The sequence below is a fragment of the Thamnophis sirtalis genome, unplaced genomic scaffold (assembly GCF_051295495.1).
Source record: "Thamnophis sirtalis isolate CommonGarterSnake01/CBP01778 unplaced genomic scaffold, rThaSir2_p1.2 scaffold_7, whole genome shotgun sequence".
Lineage (NCBI taxonomy): Eukaryota > Metazoa > Chordata > Lepidosauria > Squamata > Natricidae > Thamnophis > Thamnophis sirtalis.
Window position 1 is genome coordinate 72,234,987 of NW_028261387.1, and position 22,510 is coordinate 72,257,496.

The following is a 22,510-nucleotide window of genomic DNA, read 5'->3' on the forward strand; positions in this document are numbered from 1 at the left end:
GATGGAGTCACCAAAATAGTAGGCATGAGCTTAAATGGACTCCAGAGGATGGGAAAGGACAGAAAGGCCTGGAGGAACGTTGTCCATGGGGTCGTGATGGATCAGACATGACTTCCCAACTAACAACAGCAACAAAATTCTTCATAAATGCTAAATAGCAATGTTAGAAATACATTTTCCTAATAATCTTTGAGACTTTTACAAGAGTTTCTAAGCATGTTGGTGTCAACCATTTGGATTGTATTATTAATTGTGGTCAAAGTTTTGCCCATAGACAGATTTTGAGATCAAGGTACAAGTCGTAGAGGAAACAAGGATCTAATTCAGAACTGTATATGTTTTTAAAACATTTTGGAATCTTGAATTTTGTATAATATCCTAAAACTGATACCACAGTCATATTAATAGAGCAGTACTTTTTCCATTTAATTGGAGCACTGAACCAACAGCGGAGAAGAAAGTGGTTTTCCCTATAGATTTCTTCCGCTTAAGTGTTGTAGCAAAGACCTGCCATCAAGGCCTTCTGTGTTAGCCCCATACAAATTAGCTGCTGAGGTTTGACAGGATCAGAATGAAGACGGATTCATCTGCAGGCCATAATTAGATCAGCCTGGATGGCTCGGTTGCTTTCTTCAAAGTTGTGACTTCTGCATTCCCCTTCCCCAGATCTTAATCCTGCTGTGAAGCTGATATGGTGACTGTAGCCTTAGTATCTGCTTTTATATAACTGGGATCAAGACATTCTGCTTTGACAGATTTGCTTATGTATGCATTCAGTATTTTCCCTATTCTGAAATGCCACTGTGAAATGGAATCAGCAGCTTGCATTTTATAAGAGGAATACATGCATGCATGCATGCATACATACATACATATCATATGACCGGATTTCATGTATGCTTTGATGTGAAATGTTTAGTTATTTGGAGATTGATGGGTTTTTTTCTAGGATTGATAATTTTTTTGAGAAGGAGAGAAGGAAGATGCACACATACTTAGACACAAAATATAGCCTTGTCATCTTGCATTAATCAGTCTTGATAAATATTGATTGAAATTATCTTTAAGATCATAGCCTTAAATAGAGCTCACTTTTTCTTTACAGGTGCCTACTGCCTCTCTGTCTCAGATTTTGACAATGCCAAGGGCCTCAATGTGAAGCACTACAAAATTCGCAAACTGGACAATGGTGGCTTTTATATCACATCCCGTACACAGTTCAGCAGCCTTCAGCAATTAGTGGCTTATTATTCCAGTAAGTGTCATTTCAGCTTCTAATGAGGGTTGTGTCCACTTTGGAGATCTCTGTCTGAGATACCCCAGAATAAGGAAAAGAGTGAATATATTTGGACTATATTTGAAAGACGTGATTACTTGATTATATCAAGTTGTAAAATATTAAATGTGAAATGAACAATGAAAGATTGCATCATTGAATCCAAATTTAACTGTTCTAATGTTTGACAGTACATTGCCTTTTTACCTTTGAAATGTCGCTGCAAGCGATATGAGATTTCTGTTCATTGCTCTTGAAAATAAAATAAAGTATACATTTTGTGACTAATACAGTGACACACTGAATAGTATATATTCAATGTATAGACATTCCTCTACTGACGAACAGACTATGTTCCAAGATACTGTTCATAAGTCTGGTTTATTCATAAATCCAAACAAGAATAAAAATCACTCTTGCACTTAATTCCAAACATTCACAATCACTACAATAGACCCCACACAACTAAACAACAAACGATATGCATTAAGATCAGCAACCAGTATGTGAGCAAAAATCAGGAGAAGGCAAGAAAGAATTAGTTATAGTGTTTGCAAGGAGAGTAATGTCTAAACCAACATATAAATAGTCCTCCTTTAGAGACTATTTACAGTTAAAACAGTAATCGAAAAGTAACCAATCTGCAGTCAATAAAGCAAAGGAAAATTGAAGAAAGATAATACATTTTTGATGTTTCACAACCGCTTCATTTAATGGCCAAGTTGTTGGCTCCAAGTGTGGTTACTAAAAGAATGGAATGGAATGGAATAGAATAGAATTCTTCATTGGCCAAGTGTGATTGGACACACAAGAAATTTGTCTTTGGTGCATATCCTCTCAGTGTACATAAAAAGACAAGATACAATGAGGAGCACCTGTAGGATGGGTATCAAACTCAAAGCCCACAGGTCGGATCCGGCCTGCAGAGTGCTTAGCTCTCGACCACCGAGCCACCCTGGAAGCAGTAAACAACCAGCCCGCAGTGCCTCTACTGGTGGAAATGGAGCTTGGGAGGAGCGCCCATGGCCTTCCTGAGCTCCGTTTTCACTTGCAGAGGGCTAGCAAAACAAACTAAAAACAAAAGGACAAATGTTTCCTCTTTTGCATTTGAGCATACAAGAAGGGACAGGAATGGAAAAATGGAAAGAGGCAAGACAGAAAAAGAAGGGAAGGTGGGAAGAGAGCAAGGAAGGAAAAATAAGGAAAGAGGGGAAGGAAGAAGAAAGGAGAATGAAGAGGCAAGGCAGGCAGGCAGGAAGGAAGGAGATTATAATGAGAATGAGGGAGGGTCTGAGGGAAGTCATGCCTTAATAATTGGCCACCATAGGTGTCCCCAATATGAGTGACATTGAGCTGGTCATGCCCACCCTGGCTCCACAAGGTCAAACACAACCCACAAATTAAGTGGCTCTGAATGAAATTGAGTTTGACACCCTTGCTCTAGAGGACATTCAGAGGTACCTAAACTGCTCTGAACTGGGACTTATTTGCAATAGTACTTAGAGTTATGTATTGTTACATAGTGCTTTACCGCTCTCTCTAAGCAATTTACAATGTTAGCATATTGCCCCCAACAATCTGGATCCTCATAGGTGTTCTTTTGTTCTGCAACTTATTTCATTCTTTCATAGAACATGCAGATGGTTTGTGCCACCGTCTTACCAATGTTTGCCCAACCAGCAAGCCTCAAACACAGGGCTTGGCAAAAGATGCTTGGGAAATCCCCCGGGAATCTTTGCGGCTAGAGGTCAAACTTGGACAAGGCTGCTTTGGAGAAGTCTGGATGGGTAAGAATTTCCAAGAACAGATATGCTCATTTTATCTGATGAACGATACATTTCTGAAAATGTATTTTGAATAGATGAATAGAATAGAATAGAATTCTTTATTGGCCAAGTGTGATTAGACACACAAGGAATTTGTCTTTGGTGCATATGCTCTCAGTGTACATAAAAGATAAGATACATTGTCAAGAATCATAAGGTACAGCACTTAATGACAGTCATAGGGTACAAATAAGCAATCTGGAAACAATATCAATATAAATCGTAAGGATACAAACAACAAAGTTACAGTCCTGTAGTCATAAGTGGGAGGATATGGGTGATAGGAACAATGAGAAGACTAATAGTAATAGTAATGCAGCCTTAGTGAATAGTTTGATAGTGGTGAGGGAATTATTTGTTTAGCAAAATGATGGCATTTAGGGGGAAAAAACTGTTCTTGTGTCTAGTTGTCTTGGTGTGCAGTGTTCTATAGCGTCGTTTTGAGGGTAGGAGTTGAAACAATTTATCTACAGGATGCAAAGGGTCTGTAAGTATTTTCACGGGCCTCTTTTTGACTCATGCAGTGTACAGGTCCCCAGTGGAAGACAATTTCAGTCATGGAAAAGCACTTAGAACAAACTTTTCACTTTTGGCTGTCCTATGACTTCAGAAGTGATTGTTGAGTTGCTAAGGAATCAGCTGCATTGTTTTATGACTTGCTATAGCAAAAGGTGTAAGGTCAGTTATAACAGCTGCTTTAGTAATATGATATCAGCTGGTGGACCTGCACCAAAAGAATGTGGGATCTTGTACTAACCATGCATTACTGCTGTTTACTATTTCATTATTCAATGGCTATTTTAATCCAAACATGTAAGGTGCTTAGAGTTACTTCAGTGACTGAGGTGGCCTCTAAATCAATAAACCAATGAACAAATAAGAGTATTCAAACACATAAATATCAAATATAAAAGATTGTGGGAAGTTTCCAAATGTAATCCTTTGAGCAGACTCATTGAAATCAATGGAAATGAAGATAATGACAAGGATAGTGGGACCAAACTCCACATCTCAAATAGATATTGGCCATCTACTAAATACTAATACCTTTCAATTTGCATAGGGTATTAATATTATGAATGTTGTCAGACAAGATACAGAAAATCAAGTTATAAGTTGGTTCAGTATGGATGAGCTGAGCATTCTGTTACCTTAAGAGCCGGAGTATAAGATTTCTGAGGAAACAGATCCAAGAGGATCTCTTAATCATTTTAATTAAAGAGGGTTGAGCCTGTTTGATACCAAGCTTGAAAACTGTTTTTGCATTTCCATTTTTATTACAGAACTGTATGTGGAATTAGAACTCTACCTGCAGTTCCAACTTCTTAGGAGAGGGGTACAAAGTTTAACATTAGTTTGACATTCACTTCTGACTGTTATATTTTGACTAGTTCTTTCTGAAATTGGGGATTTATAAGAGGAAGCATGGACGTTTTGGAAGTGAAATGTGTGCATCAAATTCACAAGGATTATTGTTTTTGACAGTAATTGTACTCTGCTGTATTCAGTATGTACAGTACATACCATATACTTGGATATACAATGGCAATAGCTCTTAGACTTATATACTGCTTCATAGTGCTTTACAACCCTCTCTAAGCGGTTTACAGAGTCAGCATATTGTCCTCAACAATCTGGATCCTCATTTTACTGACCTCAGAAGGACAGAAAGCTGAGTCAACCTTGAACTACTCAGAATCGAACTCCCGGAATGAGCAGTGGAGTTAGCCTGCAGTACTGCATTCTAACCACTGCACCACCATGGCTCTTTTGTATATAACTGTATATAACAGTGACTGTAGTATCAACATACTCCAAATCTGGTGGCTTACATGTTTTAATAGCTGAAGAAATTGGTACCTTACAATCTAGGCTCGTACAAGCCATGCTTCTTGTTGAGAAAACTAATTCTGTTTCTTCTCCAGGGACCTGGAATGGTACCACCAGGGTAGCAATCAAGACTCTAAAACCTGGGACAATGTCTCCAGAAGCATTTCTACAGGAGGCTCAGGTTATGAAGAAACTGCGCCATGAAAAGCTGGTGCAGTTGTATGCTGTGGTTTCAGAAGAGCCAATTTACATCGTAACAGAGTATATGTGCAAAGGTTGCTGTTATTACATTTGCTATTATTCATGCTTTCTCTTTCTCTATATGCTTTCTTCTCCTTTAAACTGAAATAGGCAGAAATCTGAAACTGGAAGGAAAATATACCTTCTCCTAGCTATATTTATAATTTCTTTTTTTAAATATATTTTTATTATTTTTACATTTAAAACAGTGCAGTACCACGAAGTCGAAGTGACCATACATTCACATTATATACAGCTAGTGTCAACCATTAACTATTAGCGTACTTAATACCTATCGTACTTAATGTCTATCCTTTTGTCCAATCACAATATATATAGTTTGTTCCAGTCTTGTCACCTTGTCTTATACTAATCATAAAATGTTACTTCAAAATATTTAAGTTCAAGAGTGAGCCTATCTGCTTCTGCACAGGCCAACACTTTTCTGATTATATCTAGCTCTGATGGTGTATTTTCTTTTTTTCCAATATTGTGCATAAGTTATGCGTGCTGCAGTTAGTACATGTATAATTAGTTAAAGTGTATCTTTCTTAAACCTCTCCGGTATTATACCTAGGAGAAAAATTTCTGGTTTAAACAAGAATTGGTCTCCCACCATTTGTTCTAACCATGGTTGAATCATTTTCCAATATTTTTTGCCTCATTGCACGTCTACCACATATGATAAAAGTGCCTGGTGTTTTTTTACACTTCCAAAAATTTGGGGCCAGATTTTTAAACATTTTGGAGAGCCGTGCTAGGGGGAGATGCCATCTGTAGAACATCTTATAAAGATTTTCTTTATACGCCGTAGCCATTGTTAGTTTCTGATTAAGTATCCAAAGTTTTTCCCATTTAGCCAATTTCACATTATAACCGAAATCTTTCACCCAGCTACCATAGTTTCTTTGACCTGTTCCTCCTCTAGCTTATATTCCAACAAATAATATGTACAACACTTTGATCAGCCTGTTTTCTGTCTGTATCAAAAGTTTATCTAATATTGTGTAATCTTTGGAAATGCCTTCCTTCTTCCTATCCTGTGCAAACCTTGATTGTATCTGTAAGTAGGGCCACCATTCTACTTGTACTCCTTGTGATGCCAATTCTAATCTAGTTTTGATCTCCCCCTGTCTGTTCAATAACTTTTTATATGTAACTATATTTTCCATATTATTTAAATTTGGGTGTATGTAGGCTTCCATTGTAGATAGCCAAATGGGTGTTTTGGTATAGTGGTTATGTTTAATTTTGTTCCATATTAATAACAGGGACTGTCTGATGTAGTGTTTATTGAAATATTTGTTTGCAGATCCTTTTTCATACCAAAGGAAGGCATGCCATCCTACTTGGAGGTCATGACCTTCCAATTTGAATAATCTTTTATTTCTCAATGTTATGCATTCTTTTAACCATGTTAGAATGGCTGCAGTATAAAAAAGTTCCCAATCTGGTTCGCCAAATCCTCCTTTTTCCTTAATGTCTTGCATAGCTTTGAGGCTTATGCTTGGGTTATTTCCCTGCCAAATAAATTTCGAAACCAATTGATTCAAATCCTTTAAAAAACCTTTTTCTAATTTAATTGGAATATTCTAAAATAGGAAAAGAAATTTTGGTAATACATTCATTTTTATGACTGCGATCCTACCCATCAGGGACAATTGTAGGTTTTTTGTAGGTTTTTCCACCTTTCTAAGTCTTTCTTATTTTTATTGATCAAATTAGTATAGTTATCTTCTTTGATGGACACACACCTTGCAGGTAAATGTATACCTAGATATTTGACTTTTTTGACAGTTTGGATACCCAATTTCTTCATTAACTCCTCTTTCGATTTGGATGTCATATTTTTAACCAGCATTTTAGTCTTTCTCATATTTATCTTTAAACCTGCTACTTTCCCATACTCTCTCAATTCCTCAATAAGTTTCTTACCAGACTTTATAGGATCCTTTAACATGAAAACTAGATCGTCCGCAAAAGTCTGTAACTTAAATTATTCCTTTTTGATTTCTAGTCCCTTTATCTGTTCCTCTTTATGTACATTCCTAGCTAGAACTTCTAAGATGTGTGTGTGTGTGTGTGTGTGTATATATATATATTATAAAATAATATAATTTCTGTGTTACTGAATACAATAGCATGTGAAACACAAGGTTGACTGCTAAAAATGCATTTACGCAACTAAAGATATGGCATTGTAATTTGGGACTGAATGAATTCATATACTGTTTAGCAAGCACTGAAGTGTGATTCCTTGGCACGTAGGCAGTTCACAATTCAGTTCTTGCTTAACGTGTCATAATAAAACTCAAGGAATAGAAAATTACACCCCCATTTACATGTGTGGCTAAGTGATAATAATGATAGGATTTAGGCTTTCCCCTATGTGAATTCCTGACAACTGTCTGTTACATTGTAGGGAGCCTCCTGGATTTTTTGAAGGGAGAGATGGGCAAGTATCTGAGACTGCCCCAGCTGGTGGACATGGCTGCACAGGTGAGTGTAAAAAGCTTTGCATAGGCTACAGATAACAGTGCAGGGGTGTCAAATTCACATCATCACAGAGGCATCACATGATATATTGAGGCTTTCCTCCCCTCCTTTGCTAAACCAGGCGTGGGTGTGGCCAGCACATGACGCATCCAGCCCGTAGGCCGGGAGTCTGATAGCCCTGACTTAGTGCATCTTTCTCACATCTATATCACAACTCAGCATTTGGGAGGTAGATTCTGAACTGGTATAGAAAGGAATCTACTGCTTCCTGTGCTCTTTTTGCAGTCACCATATTTGGGACACCCCTTGTGGACAGCTGCCTGAACATTCAGATCTACCATTAGCAAGTGTTTTTATTTGTCTCCCACCATGAGAAGCAATACATTAGTTTTATTTATTTGTTTGCTGTCTATTTCATTGCAAAGGATTATGTGAGGAGAAAGACAGAGACTGAAGCTTTTCTGTTCAAACACCATAACCACAACAACCAGTTAGAACAGCATCAGCTGGTGTATCAAGGAAAAATTATTGTTTCCTCAAACTTTTGGATCTCAGGATAGGACTTTTTTTTAAATAAAATTTTTATTTTCAGACAAACATAAGCACACAAAATGTATAACATAAAAAATGTCTTCAACTACATACAGTTTGTCAATTGGTTATAAAATCTTTCTCCATCCGTTCATAGTCATCACTTGAGCTTTACCAAAAATCACTTATTGTCAATCAAATATCTTTGTATACATTATTATTGTACTTCATTTGTTTAATTATCACTATTGTTTCACCTTTTTAAACAAAGTATTCTAAATATGTATCCATTTATATTATGATGATTCATTATATCATCTTCAATATATCTAATAATAAAGAATTTTTTTCCTATCCTATTCTAAATCATTCTATTATTTTAATATTAACATTCTCTAATAATTTTCAATTCAATGTCTTTTCCATTACTAGTATCATCAATCTAATATACATTTATACAAATTATTATAATTGTTAAACTTCCATTAAGCATAGCTATTATTACATCCTTTTTATATGAGGCATATTAAATTTGAAGTAAATTTATATTATGGCAATTCATTACATCATCCTTAAATCATCTAATGATATTGCATCTTTATATTCTCTTCTGTACAGAATTGTTTATCTTTTATAAAAAGGCTTTTCAACATCATCTCCATCTCCATCATCCACACTTATAGTTTTTATAAAATTTCATATTATCAATCTAGTATATATAAATGCTTTATTATCATTATTGATCATTTATTTGACTATAGCTATTATTACTTTATCTTATACATAATACTCAAAGTTTAACTACATTTAACTAAATTATATTGTGACATTTCATTTCACCATCCTGTATCCTTCCAGAAATAGTGCAGTCCAATATCTCTTGCCATTTATAGAATCTTTATTCTAAGTATTTTTTGATAAGTTTTATGTGGCCTTCTCTTGACAACTTTTTGTTCATTGGATATCTTTAAAAAATTTGAACCCCTCCATCTGTTCTTTTTATCTGCTTGACTTTTGTTATCACTGGTGCTGCTGCCAAAATTACTCTCATTGTCTCTGCCAAATTTTCTCCCCTATCTTCATCTATGTTTTGACATCTGTGATAGAGTTCCAGTTCATTGATCTCTCCTTTCCGTATTCCGCTCTTATCATTTCTCTCCACACTCGATTTGCTGTCAATGTCAACAATTTTCTTATCACTTTCATATGTATCTGTAATTTTTTGAACTCGGTCCTCAAATTTCATTGTTGTTTTATAAGTATTCTCTACTCTTTCCTCTGTACTTGAGGACTTTTAATGCACTGGATTTGTTGTTGTTTTGTCAAGTTTGAATTGATTGCATCTTATCTATGATTTATTTATATAAAATGAAATGTAGCCATTTTAATAAATGCATTCACATCATAAGATTCTTCTTCTTGTAATTTGAAGTAAATCATGCTATGGAAAAATATATTGTCTGTAACATAAAAAACATAACCTGCTTATTGAATTAATCCACTTTCTAAAATTTTTGCAAAATATATTGAATTACAAATTAAGCAAATTGTGCATCAGGCCAAATCACAAAGAAGCATTAACATTAAGGAAGCTTTATTTGTTGTGCAAATGTAGTTACATAATTTTAACTGACTTACTGTAGACGAGTACCTTCTGCAAACACTCGTGAAATTCTGAGTGCTTTCAAGTAAGCGATTTAGTTGGAGGCCTCAGTAATTTTCTTTAAAAATGGTAGTCAGCCTCATCATTAACTATTATATAGTCTGTAGGCTATGCTGATATTTTAAGATCACGATCATAAAGACTTTGCTACACAAATGACTGTAACCCAGAATTTCCCTTGATACGAAGTGAATAAGGCATGTCGATTTGACTAACGTTTCAAGGAGTAAAATCTGCAAAACAAAATTATTGTCAAACTACCTCAGACTTTAATTTGCCTTTGGAATGATGTTAGATTGCCTCTGGCATGGCCTACGTGGAGAGGATGAACTACGTTCACAGAGATCTCCGAGCTGCCAACATCCTTGTGGGGGAGAACCTGGTATGCAAAGTAGCTGACTTTGGACTGGCACGACTGATTGAGGACAATGAATATACAGCAAGACAAGGTATGGTCCCTCTTTAGCCTGTTTAGGTAAAAAATGCCATCTCCTAAATAATTGCTGCTTCAGAGGGGAAGAAGGTAGTATCAGTAGGATGTAGGCATCCTCTCGCTCAGCAGATACTAGTAAGAGGTTCATTTGCCAGCAAGATATATACCATATTTTTCAGAGTATAAGACCCACCTTCCCCCCCCCAAAAAAAGAGGGTGAAAATCTGGGTGCACTTATACACTGAATACAGCATTTTTGGCCTCCTGAAACCCTGCCCTCTTCACAAAAATGGCCATGCATAGCCTTTAGGAGGCTTTCAGAGTGCTCCTGGGGGTTGGGGAGGGCAAAATCAAGTGAAAAATGAGCTGTTTTTTGCTCTTTTTTGCCCTCCCCCCCAGACCCCAGAAGCACTCTACAAGCCACCTAAAGGCTATGCATGCCCTTTTTTGGCAAAAAAGGGGCCCATTTTTGTGAAAAACTGGCCTTTTTTGCCCACCCAGCCCCAGGAGCAGTTTGCAGGCCTCTCAAACTCTCTGCATGCCCCCATTTTTCACAAAAAAAATGAGGTGTGCAGAGGGTTTGGGAGGTCTGCAGAATGCAAAACTTTTTTTAAAAAAAAGTTACCTCTTCAAAATCTTGTTGCGTCTTGTACTCTGGTGCATCTTATAGTCTAAAAATGTGGTAATTAGGTATGTTTTAAATTACTATGATGTTGCTTACAGTGGATGAATGATAAAAAGTAGTTAGTAGACATGACAGCACATGTGAATGTAATTCACCTCCATTTGTCTTCTCTTCTTGTGATCCCTAGAGAAGAAACCCAAATGAGAGTTTTCAGCCTTTATATTTTTTATTTACATTTCTGTTTCCGGCTTAGGTGCTAAATTCCCCATCAAATGGACTGCTCCAGAAGCTGCTCTGTATGGTCGGTTCACTATCAAGTCAGATGTTTGGTCCTTTGGAATACTCTTGACAGAACTTGCCACCAAAGGTCGAGTACCATATCCCGGTAAGTATGTGTTCAGTTTTGATATAGGTGCCAAGAGCTTCAAACGCTTCTGTAGGGAGTTCTTTCCATCTGCCATCAGTTCCTGTGGGATAAAAAAATCTAATGAAGGAATACAATATGAAGAAAACCAGATAATTCATGAAAGAGGAGGCTAGAGTGTGGCTGACACTACATTTCTTTCCCCTTGAAAGGCAGGCCCTACTAACTGTAACTGATGAAGACCGCCATGTAAATACAGGCAATGGCAACTAAACTTCATCTCTCCAATTCTTCACCCTCTCAACCCAACCTTTGGATGGGTTATGACCAAGCCAAAACTTTTGTCCGATAGCATACAATAGACATAGTGTGCCAATCGGACTAATGCCCCTGTATGTTTTAATTGGAGAGTACCATGTTTCCCCCAAAATACAACCTACTCAGAAAGTAAGTCCTAGCTTGACTTTTACACGTGTGCCTAATATAAGCCCTACCCACCCACCCCAAAATAATCCATAATTAAGAACCCACACCCTCCAGGGTGCACATGTAAAAATTAAGGACATGGTGGCTCAGTGGCTAAGACACTGAGCTTGTTGATCAAAAGATTGGCAGTTTGGAGATTTGAATCCCTAGTGCCGATTAACCAAGTAAGCTCCCGTTACTTGTTCCAGCTTCTGCCAACCTAGCAGTTCGAAAGCATGTAAAAATGCAAGTAGAAAAAATAGGAACTACCTTTGATGGAAAGGTAACAGTGATCCGTGCGCCTTTGGCATTTAGTCATGCCAGCCCCATGACTATGGAGACATTTTAGAACAGCGCTGGCTCTTTGGTTTTGAAACTGAGATGACCACCACCCCCTAGAGTAGGGGACAACTAGCACATATGTGTGATGGGAATCTTTACCTTTACCTTAAGATCTCACCCACTCCAGGGTGCACAGGTAAAAATTAAGCTAGGATGGGGATGGGAGGGGGGGTGGAGCTGCCGTACTACTTACTTTTGGATAGTTGCATCCAGGCCTCGCACACCTCTGCCCATTTCTTCTGCAGCCAGCTTGGTTTCCTGAAGGCCTCTGTAGCCAATAACAGAGCTCCAGATTGATCCAGAGCTCTGTTATTGGCTACAGAGACCTTCAGGAAAGCCTTGCTGGCCTTACCAGATGAAGAAGTTCCTGAAGGCCTCAGATAGCAAAAAAGAGGTTGGAAGTGCCACGTGCCAGTGAGGTGAGCCAGTGGATGAAATCCCCCCCCCCCTTGAAAATAAGATCTGATGCCTTTTTTAGTGGCAAAAAAAATATAAGACGGGGGCTTATTTTCAGGGAAACACGGGTATACTATTTGATTCCAACAAAATAAAAAAGAACAAAATTGTGAAATAAGGTACAATTTGCAAGTATTTTCATTTCCGTACCAATTATATTAAGAATCTCTCTCTCTTTTTCTCTTTCTTCTTCTTTTGTCTCTTTCTTTCCCCTTCTCTTGTGTCAAAGGCATGGTGAATCGGGAAGTCCTAGATCAAGTGGAGCGAGGCTATCGGATGCCCTGTCCACCAGAATGCCCAGAATCTCTCCACGATCTGATGTGCCAGTGCTGGAGAAAGGATCCCGAAGAAAGGCCAACCTTTGAATACCTCCAAGCTTTCCTGGAGGATTACTTCACATCCACAGAACCCCAGTATCAGCCAGGAGAAAATCTATAGGTCTGAGGACTGGACCAGTTGCCAGAAGATTTTATGCTGCTCCAATGGCAAATGTGCTCTAGAGAGGAACTTTTGAGTCATACTAGAATTCCTGCTGGAGTATTAGCCAGGGTGTTTTCATCATTCTGGCAATTTGCCCTTTTTTTTAAGGATTGCACCAATTTACTTTGTTTGTGGTTAACAAAAGCCTTGATGGATGGTGAGTGAACGAAGTCTCATTTCAATATGAAGTTGGTTGTAGTACAGCAGAGGAGTTTCTGGAACACCAAAACTTTCTGCAAGAAAAAAAAAATCAAGAGCCAAGATCCTACTCCTGAAGGTCACTTATTTTCAGGACTGTGTCCTCCATCAAAACCACTCCTGACTATGCTTAGAAGGAATTGCAATCAGGACAATCCTGCATTTGATGCAGGACCGTTCTGCGTCAAAGCACTTGAGTCGTTTCTGATTGAATGCGGATGCTAAGGAAGTATGCCTTTCAGACTCTCGTGGCTTTTGTTCTTCTTTATGGACAAAACCAGCACAATTCCCCTACTTGTACTCAAATATCTGGATCTAGGCTGACTGAATCCAAGAAAAAAAAAAAGTAGCTCGCTTCTATTGTGGACACTGCACATTTTGTGTGTTTGTAATCCTCTCCTTTTTTTATTTTCAACACCATTTCCTTCTGTGCCACTGTCTATCCAGTCTTGTCCTGTTCGTGGAGGTGCACTTGCCAATCTTAGCCATATAATAGGTGGAACTGGATGTATTGGGTCTGTTTAGAAAAGGTGTTGTTCTTTGCCTTCTGGCTGTAAATGAACTAAAGGACATTCTTGGGAAAACTGTACCCAGCATATAGGACATATAATGTCATAAAGCAAACAACGATCCCCAAATTGTTCAGGACAGTGAGCTAGATCTTGGACTGGAGGCTTGTCTTCCCATCTAGCCCTTTAATTCAATAGACAGCTGAAGATTATCAGTTTCTTCAGCCCATAAAAAAGTAAAGTGGCAGGATCATAAATCCTTCTTCTCTCTACCCATAATGAACTGCTAAGCTGTTAATACCAGTCTCCTGCCTAGGAAATATTAGTCTTCCACATAGCATTCTATAAATTCTTTAAGCACACACTCAGCTCACATCACTGCCTTTTAATTTTAACCCAGTCTGGGATTCCTCAGTGCCTTGGAAGCATAATTCTGCAGCAGGAAATGGCCTGTTGTGTTTACTATAATACCCATGGTCTAATCACTGCTTCAACGGCCATCCATTTTCTTTGCCATGATTTATGATTGAGCAACATACACTGGAAGGACGGAAGTAAAAATACTCAAAATTTAGGAAAACCTATATAATTCAGCAAAATCTGTTATCCTTACCCATTTTCCCTGTTCAGCCATTTTAACTGTCTTCCCAGTTAAGGAATATAATTTCAGGGATTTAAATCCAGTCTCCTGATCCAGAAAACACACTGCAAAATCTATATGGGCTCCTTTCAGAGTGATTCTTAGTCTTCCTTCCCCAACCCTATGCATTTCACCTACTTTGGATTAAAAACCCCATCTGCCAGGAAGTGGATGGTGATAATTGTGATCAAAACATATGAATAGTATTGTCTTTGAGGGAGGCTGCTATAAGAAATCTAAAATCCTGTTCTCTTATTTTATTTTCAATAAAAATTAATAACATTAAAAACTAATGTACTATGTAAAGTTTGGCAAAGGGATCGTGAAGAAATGAATACTTAATCTTTTACTTCTGGAGAGTAAGGTAATTCTTTAATTTTTAAACATTCTTTTAGGGAAAACCCTACAACAATTTAAATAAAATTAAAAGCGTAAAAATAGGGCAGTACAGTAATGAAAATCCTATTAAAGGTCAAATGATTTAGCAAATCTTTGGCTTCTGTATGAAGATATAATGATGGTGCTTGGTAAAAGTCATTTGGTAGGTAGCTCGACAATTTGATAATGTAAAAAATGTACTGAGAAGGCCCTGTATATATACAGGGATATTGACATACTGGCTCAAACCAATTGTCTGGACCAGTATGTCATCACAAGCAATTTTTTTAAACCTCTGGGGAAAAATAAGTGGAATCTCTTCTATTTAATGTGAAAATAGTTGGAAGGTTTGAAACACTAACATACATCTCTGTACACGCACACATACAAATATATATAAACACAATTGGATGTTCCTCTGCTTGTTAGGAAAATTACAGAACACACAACTGCATTGTACCTATATTGTGGCTATAAGACTCTTTTCTTGTGGGTACTCACACTTTACTAGTCTCTTTTTTTGCTAATTTGTTAACTTTCCCTGACCTCATAAAGACTTTCATATTCAAACATATTTTCGCAGCAGTTTGCATCCGAGTAACAAGATGTAGCTTGCATTTAGATTTGTACATACACAGTAGAAATTGACTTACATCTTTGTTTATAGGCCTATTCCATTCTATTTTTTTTAAAAAAAGCATAGGCAGCAAATTGAACATGGTCACTATTTGTAAACCAAGTGTCATAGTGATTTAGCTCAATGGCATTTACCAAGAGGAGAAAAATGAATGGAGCTCCACTTGGCTTGCTACACCATGCCTGTTATATTAGCTAAGAAATCTGCATCCTGGAACAGATGTAAGAACAACAACTGGTAGGACATTACCTGAGACACTGTCTGGGACCTGGCAGGTATGTTCAGACCCAGTAACAGTAGGGCAAACAGAATTGTACATTCTAGATTCACATTACATGACTTTTCTGTAGGTTAGGCCATGGCCTTAAGCAGAGGCCGAAGAAACGTTTTAAAATAAACCAGTTGACTACTACCTTAAACAGGAAAAATTTCATCAGTGGAATGTGAACCGATCCAACTTTTTCCTCAAAAATGATCTTATGCTGTAACAACATAAGATAACATAACAACCTAGATTTATAGAAAAAAAAATATTGATGGAAGTCCCTCTAGTTTCTTTTGAAGCAGACATAGTTAGATTCACACTTTAGTGTCCACACTGGCAGAACCACCTGAATAGCAACTTTGTGTAAGCAATATTTATATTGGTTATCACTAAACTGGACAGGTAGTTTTGACCTTCACAAAATGTGTGAGTCATATATTTTGTACTGCTGATCTCATTCTTTAGATTGAGTGCTTTGACAACTGAGATCCCAAGCCTACAGTCCAAGAAACAGCTCTTTCCCTAAATTGGAGGTGGCTTTGGGGCAGCCTTTGGAAACCTAACTGGCAACACGTACAATTTTTAAGTGAGAGAAATGCAAAGAAAGCCAGTCCAGCAATCTTTACTGATATGTCTAGCTAGGTCCAGTGAAGATCTCTGCAAATAATTAAATGCAAGGACTAATAGCAATCCAAGCCATATGTAAACATATCTGCCTTTTGTTGCAACAATTTTGTTGCCAGTGTGGTACAAAAAAACCCCTCTTTTGCTGTGCACCAGCTTTGTCTTACTGGGACAATTTCTTACCAATTGTAAGGTAGTCCTCTTTTGTATATAATCCTTGAGTCAGCCAAGCGAGTGATGCTTGGTGACTTTGGATGTCAGCTTAAGTGCATGTTTCTCCCCCCTCCCAAAAAAGAAGAATGTTTGTTGCAATTGTAATTAGCCAGAAAATATTGTCAGCCTGCCATCACTTGATCTTATTTTTCCATGTCTAAGTTTTTGATGTTCTCTGATGTGCCAAAAACAAACAAACAACAACCGCCCTACAATAGCAAAAAACTTTTATTCCATGATGAACTAACCTTCATGACCAATTTATGTCAGGACAAAAAAAAAATACTTCCAAAAGTTTATATGTCATTTGCTCTAGTCTAAAGTAGATACCTGGCTTGTTTCTTCTTCCATTCTTGTTGATGTCATCTTGTATGTTAGAATGATATGGTGTGTTGCCGGGGGTGGGTGGGTGGGGGGTTGTTGTTGGTAGTGTTTGCTTAGAAAGGTCCAAAGTTGAGATCTCACACCTCTGCCTTATGCAGAGAAAAGTGTGTCGTTCTCACAACTATGTATTTAGAACATAGAACCTCTATCAGTGCTTCAGTTAATATTCCCAAAGCTTCTTTCTTTTTCCAAGAGATTGTTTTCATCAGAGAACTAGGGAGCATAGCTAAGAAAGCACCAAACATGATTTGAATTGGTGACCAGGTTTCACATGCTTCCTCTTAACTCGGTTTCTAAACTGCTCTTTTTAGGAAAAGGGATCTGAGACAAGGTATAGTTCCTATGGTTTGCACAAGCTCTTTCCCCAAATAGTTCAAAATTAAGTTTTTTTCCCTTATACTGAGTATGTCAATATCCTTTCTAGACAATTGAGCCAAATCTGTTTCTTATGCCAAGGTGGGTACGTACCTCAGGACCTCAAAATAGTCAGTGACTGCAGCAATAGGTATAAACTTTAACAATGGCTTCTCATGGGTAGAACAATGGGAGGGGCCCATGACTGTTCTCTTAGTTACATGCCAAAATGCCTCTCTCCCGCAGAGCGAAACTCCCCTATTTGCATTGTGTTGAGAACAGGGTACAATTTCCTTTCTTGAATATGACCAGGGTATGATGCTGTGTCAAATGATCAAAACTCTTTCTTGCCTTTGTTTGTAATATGCCTTGCCTGTTTTTCTCTATTTGTAATTGCAAAATTCAATTTAACTTCCCCCCCCCCTGCTCCTTTTTGAAATCTCTGATTGATTGATGGGGCATTCTTGTACAATCTCTCATCAAATGAGAAAGCAATTTAATCAGGAATGGAGACTGTGCCTTTCCACATCTCTAAACTTTTTGATTTCTTTCCTTCTCCTTCCAAACAGAAGACATCTTTCCGCCTTCCATCGCTGGGACCAGAATGACTTTCTGACTTTAGCCATTTTTTCCCCCAGAATTGTAATGTGCTGACATACATCCTAATTGCCATTTTCCTTTGTTAAAACGAAAGTGTTCGATCTAAAACACTAGCTATGTATTATGAGGTGGTTTGGTTAAAACCATCTCTGGTGTCTACTGTAGTTCTCTACACATAGGATTGGTTGGGAAGTCAGTTATTTCTAGCAACTCCTACCTACAATCTGAGAAAGTGGGGGCCGGATGACCCAGCTCCAAAATTAACTTCATAAAATCTTTGTTACATTTCCTCATGTATAATACTGTGGTTAAAAAAAAAGTAGAGCATTTTGTTCATTAGCATTTGTGTCTTCATGTTGTGTGTTCTGGGGTTGGGTGGGCATATTTGGTAAAAGATGGAGCAATTCTTTTAAAGGGGATAATCCTTCTTTCCAAGAAAATCCCACTTGTGTTACTATTGCTGTGTAATTAAATTTGGAGATAAACCTTTTTTGCCAATAAGGAACAAGGGTACTGCTTTTTCATGCCAATACCTTTTATATAACATACTTGATTAAAGTCTGCCATCATGGAGAAAGAAACAGCTTCTTAACAAATGCAAAATGGAGCACATATCAACTTCCGAAAACTTTTACTGTGGGCGCTAAAACCAACGTGTGCATGTATGACTGTGTACACGTATAGGTACTAATGTGTAAAATGACCATTTTCCAAATATGTACATTTTTTTTAAAAAAAAGTCAAGTTTTAGGTCAGTTTAAAATGGCAGATTTCTTTCCTGATTTTGGTGTAGCAATAATGATGATGAATACTAATTTAAATGAACACCATGCTTAGTCTTGCTTTTCTTCTTTATTAAGGGCAAATTTTTGAAAGAAAGAAATGGCTGCTGGTTCCCTTTTGTAAAATCATCACTTCCTTTATTCATGCATGATGTAGTCTTTGACCCAGAGGCAGGAAACCAGACCCCATCTAAGGATCGGAGCCTGGCTGACCTCTGCAATTAATTCATGAACTGAAGAAAGCATTAAACAAACTTCCTGTGTTGGCTTTGTCATTCCTTATTCGTTCTGCTTTTGAAAAGGCCCATCAAAGAGGAATCTTGGAATGGGCTCTTCTGTTGCATGAAGTTTAAACACGTCTGAATATGGATTTCTTTTGCTATTATATTTTTTTATGAAGACACACACATTTTGTAAAATCTCAGTTACTATGCAGAGAAATGTGAAGCGCTCTCTCCTGCCCTTGCCTTTTTAGTGTCTGAAATCTAACTCCTTTTTAAAAATAAAATGTTTTGAAATATTAAAACTTCTAAATGTAGGAAGGTGAAAGTCCTCTTTTAATTCAGTGGTGTACTTCTATTTCTTTTTCACACAGACATAAAAACACAGTTTTGTTGAATAAAAGGAAATGGCACTGTTTAAAAATGAAGAAAGACCACCAAGGGCAGATTTTGTAGTATAGTAATCTTGTATAAACTGTAGGAGATCATATTTTCTTCTAATTGGACAGCAGCTACATTTTGATAAATTCACTATTTTAGCATGTAGCATGATAGCAGTAGTAATAACACTTAGACTTATATACTGCTTCACAGTGCTTTACAGCCCTCTCTAAGCAGTTTACAGAGTCAGCATATTGCCCCCAACAATCTGGATCCTCATTTTACTGGCCTCAGAAAGATGGACGGCTGAGTCAATCTTGAGCAGCTTGGAATTGAACAACTGGTGTGAGCAGTGAGTTAGCCTATAGTACTGCAATCTAACCAGTGCACCAACAGGGGCCCTCATGATTGTTACTTAATATAGATAGCAATAGCACTTAGACTTATATACCACTTCATAGTGCTTTGCAGCCCTCTCTAAGCAGTTTACAGAGTCAGCATATTACCCCCCAACAATTCTCATTTTATCCACCTTGGAAGGATGGAAGGCTGAGTCAACCTTAAGCCTAGTGAGATTCGATCTGCCAAACTGCTGGCAGCCGGTAATCAGAAGTAGTCTGCAGTACTGCACTCAAACCACTGTGGCTCGTAGATACAGATACAGATTAACAGAATTGGAAAGGACCTTGTAGGTCATCTAGTCCAACACACACACAGGAGACTCTACACCATTTCTGACAAATGGCAGTCCAATCTCTTCTTGAAAGTCTCAAATGATGAAGCTCCCACAACTTCTGAAGGCAACTTCTGTTCCATTGGTTGATTGTTCCCACTAATCTCTGGCATTTAGAAACCATGGTTTATAGCTTAGTTTCATGTGGGAATCCAACCAATGCAAGGCTTAGGAAATATTGTATAATGGTTAAACAAAACATCAGTATATTAAGGTGTGCTGCATATGATTTGTCCCTATCCCTTCTACAGACCTTAATAGATATCCAAAGCAAGCAAAGGTAACATGGGGATGAATTAAGGACAAAACTGTGTTTTAAACTGTATTGAGTTTGAAGACATTGCATCCCAAACCTCTCCATTATAGTTAAATTGACCCCACCCATTCAAGTGCCATCACCTGAGATCTTCAACAGCTAATTTTTTAAAAAAAATACAGCATCTGATTTAAGAAAGTTGTACATTCCTGCCTTAGTATGAATGTGATGAATCAGAGAGTGTCATTTCTTATGTTGTGAAAATAAACACAATGGATATTGCTAAAATGATAAGAGTCATAGAATTGGAAGAAGTCATTCAAATCACCAAGTCCAAGAATCTTTCTATTTTGTAATCCTAAACTTTAATGTGCTGAAAAGAATGGTGTAACATGAATAAAATCTGATTCTGATGCAGTGACAAATATACTATTAAAGCCTTATGAACACATTCTTAAACCGAGGCACTGAAATTCAGTGTAGATTGTTGTCTAGATCAGTGAGTCCTATCTTGCTACATGTAGGGGAGAGCTAGACTTGAGCTCTGAAAATGACCAGTTGCCTGCTTCAGTTTATCTTCCCAGTTTGGCACTCTAGATCAGTGTTTTTCAAACTTTTTGTGGAAAGGCACACTTTTTTCATGAAAAAAAATCACGAGGCACACCACCATTAGAAAATGTTTAAAAAAATTAACTCTGTGCCTATATTGACTATATATAAAGTGTTTTTCCCACGGCACACCTTATACTATGTCACGGCACACTAGTGTGCCGCGGCACAGTGGTTGAAAAACACTGCTCTAGATAATCCATACAAGGTTCCTACTGTGCATCCTTTTTTAACCATTCTCTTTTAACAACCCCATAATCCCTTGCAAGGTAGAGTCTGGGGAACTGAATGGAGTGGAATGTTTACTGGCTGGATGCCCTTCCTGTTGGCAATGTGGAGGGTTTTTTTCAGCAGATGTATTTTCAGTGTGCCCAGAGAAAGAAATGTCTGCTTCTACTTAGGTTAGAACTCACAGCCTCCTGATTGTGAGGCAAGAGCTCCACCTATAGGCCACCGCACCACTCACCTACCTTGAGCTGTACATGTTGCATGTTTATTGCTTCTTAGCCCAATTAGGCATTATTGGAGGTGTTACAACTATTAATCCTGGAAATCTGCCAGCAAGGCAATTGGCCCTGGAAATCTACAGTACTGTATTAGGGACAGCTATTTTGGAATGATTTATAACAAGATATGTGGGATGACAAGTAATACTATGTGTAATTTACTTTTTGTAGAAATACTGTTTAAGTGTCTATCTTATTGCTAGAAAGATCCCACCATTTGAATATTTTTCTTTAATCCAGTCTTCCTGAAAAGGATTGAATACTAGAATATCAAATTGATTTTATCTATTTATTTAATAGCTTGGATCTTCTTCTTCTTCTTCTTCTTCTTCTTCTTCTTCTTCTTCTTCTTCTTCTTCTTCTTCTTCTTCTTCTTCTTCTTCTTCTTCTGGAGGGAGGGAGGGGGAGAGAGAGAGAGAGAGAGAGAGAGAGAGAGAGAGAGAGAGAGAGAGGGAGAGAGAGAGAGAGCGAGAGAGAGCTACTCATTGTGTGCACAGAAATCATAACATTTTTCTCATTCTTCATACATACTCTTCTGTATAAGTTCTCATTTTTGAAAAGTGTTCAGCCAATCCATCTCTATTCACTGCTTACCTTACGTCAGCCTATTTTGGCTTTTCTGCTTCTCAGGCTAGAAAAAGACTCATTTTTTGCATGTTTAAAACTCTGTACAAAACCACTTACAAAATGAAAGGACTCCTTATTCCTTGTCAGCTTCCGGGAAAGTCTGTAACATATGAACTGATGCCTTCATCACCAGTATATTCTTTTCTACTTGAGAATAAGAGGATTTCTGCTAAGCATAATTTTCTTGAAATCTAAAAAAAAATCATCTTGGGAAGAAAGTCAAATACAATATTTAAAAGTAACTATTTCTTTTTATTAAAAAGAGAACCTTTTTCAACCATCTAGGAGTAGCTATTATATCCAATACTTTTCTTTGAAGAGCTTCCTACATCAGTCTGTTTATGTTAGTTTTCTAAGCCCAAGTATTCTTCAATTCTATGATTTCAGTGCCCTTGGACAGAAATAGCACTAGCACTTAAGAAGAAGATCTTTTAAAAATAATTTTTGAAAACTCCTGTTTCCTGAACCACCTGAAAATGACACAGACTAGTAAGTAACACCTTTGCTCTAACCTCTGAAAACGACTGCAGGGGTTGCATTGGAAAGATGCAGCTTCGTTTCCAAGG

General features: G+C 37.6%; 1 protein-coding gene across 2 annotated transcripts in view; it reads left to right on the plus strand.

Annotated features, from left to right (window-relative positions):
- Positions 1-14,723, plus strand: part of SRC (SRC proto-oncogene, non-receptor tyrosine kinase) — a 99,710-nt gene extending 84,987 nt beyond the window's left edge. For both annotated transcript variants that reach the window (XM_087720387.1, XM_087720388.1), the window contains 7 exons: positions 1,106-1,255; positions 2,908-3,063; positions 5,028-5,207; positions 7,595-7,671; positions 10,158-10,311; positions 11,174-11,305; positions 12,777-14,723. In XM_087720387.1, the coding sequence (XP_087576513.1) occupies positions 1,106-1,255; positions 2,908-3,063; positions 5,028-5,207; positions 7,595-7,671; positions 10,158-10,311; positions 11,174-11,305; positions 12,777-12,985 (1,058 nt within the window). In that variant the 3' untranslated portion in view covers positions 12,986-14,723. The remainder of the gene's footprint in view (positions 1-1,105; positions 1,256-2,907; positions 3,064-5,027; positions 5,208-7,594; positions 7,672-10,157; positions 10,312-11,173; positions 11,306-12,776) is intronic.
- The last annotated feature ends 7,787 nt before the right edge of the window (positions 14,724-22,510 follow it).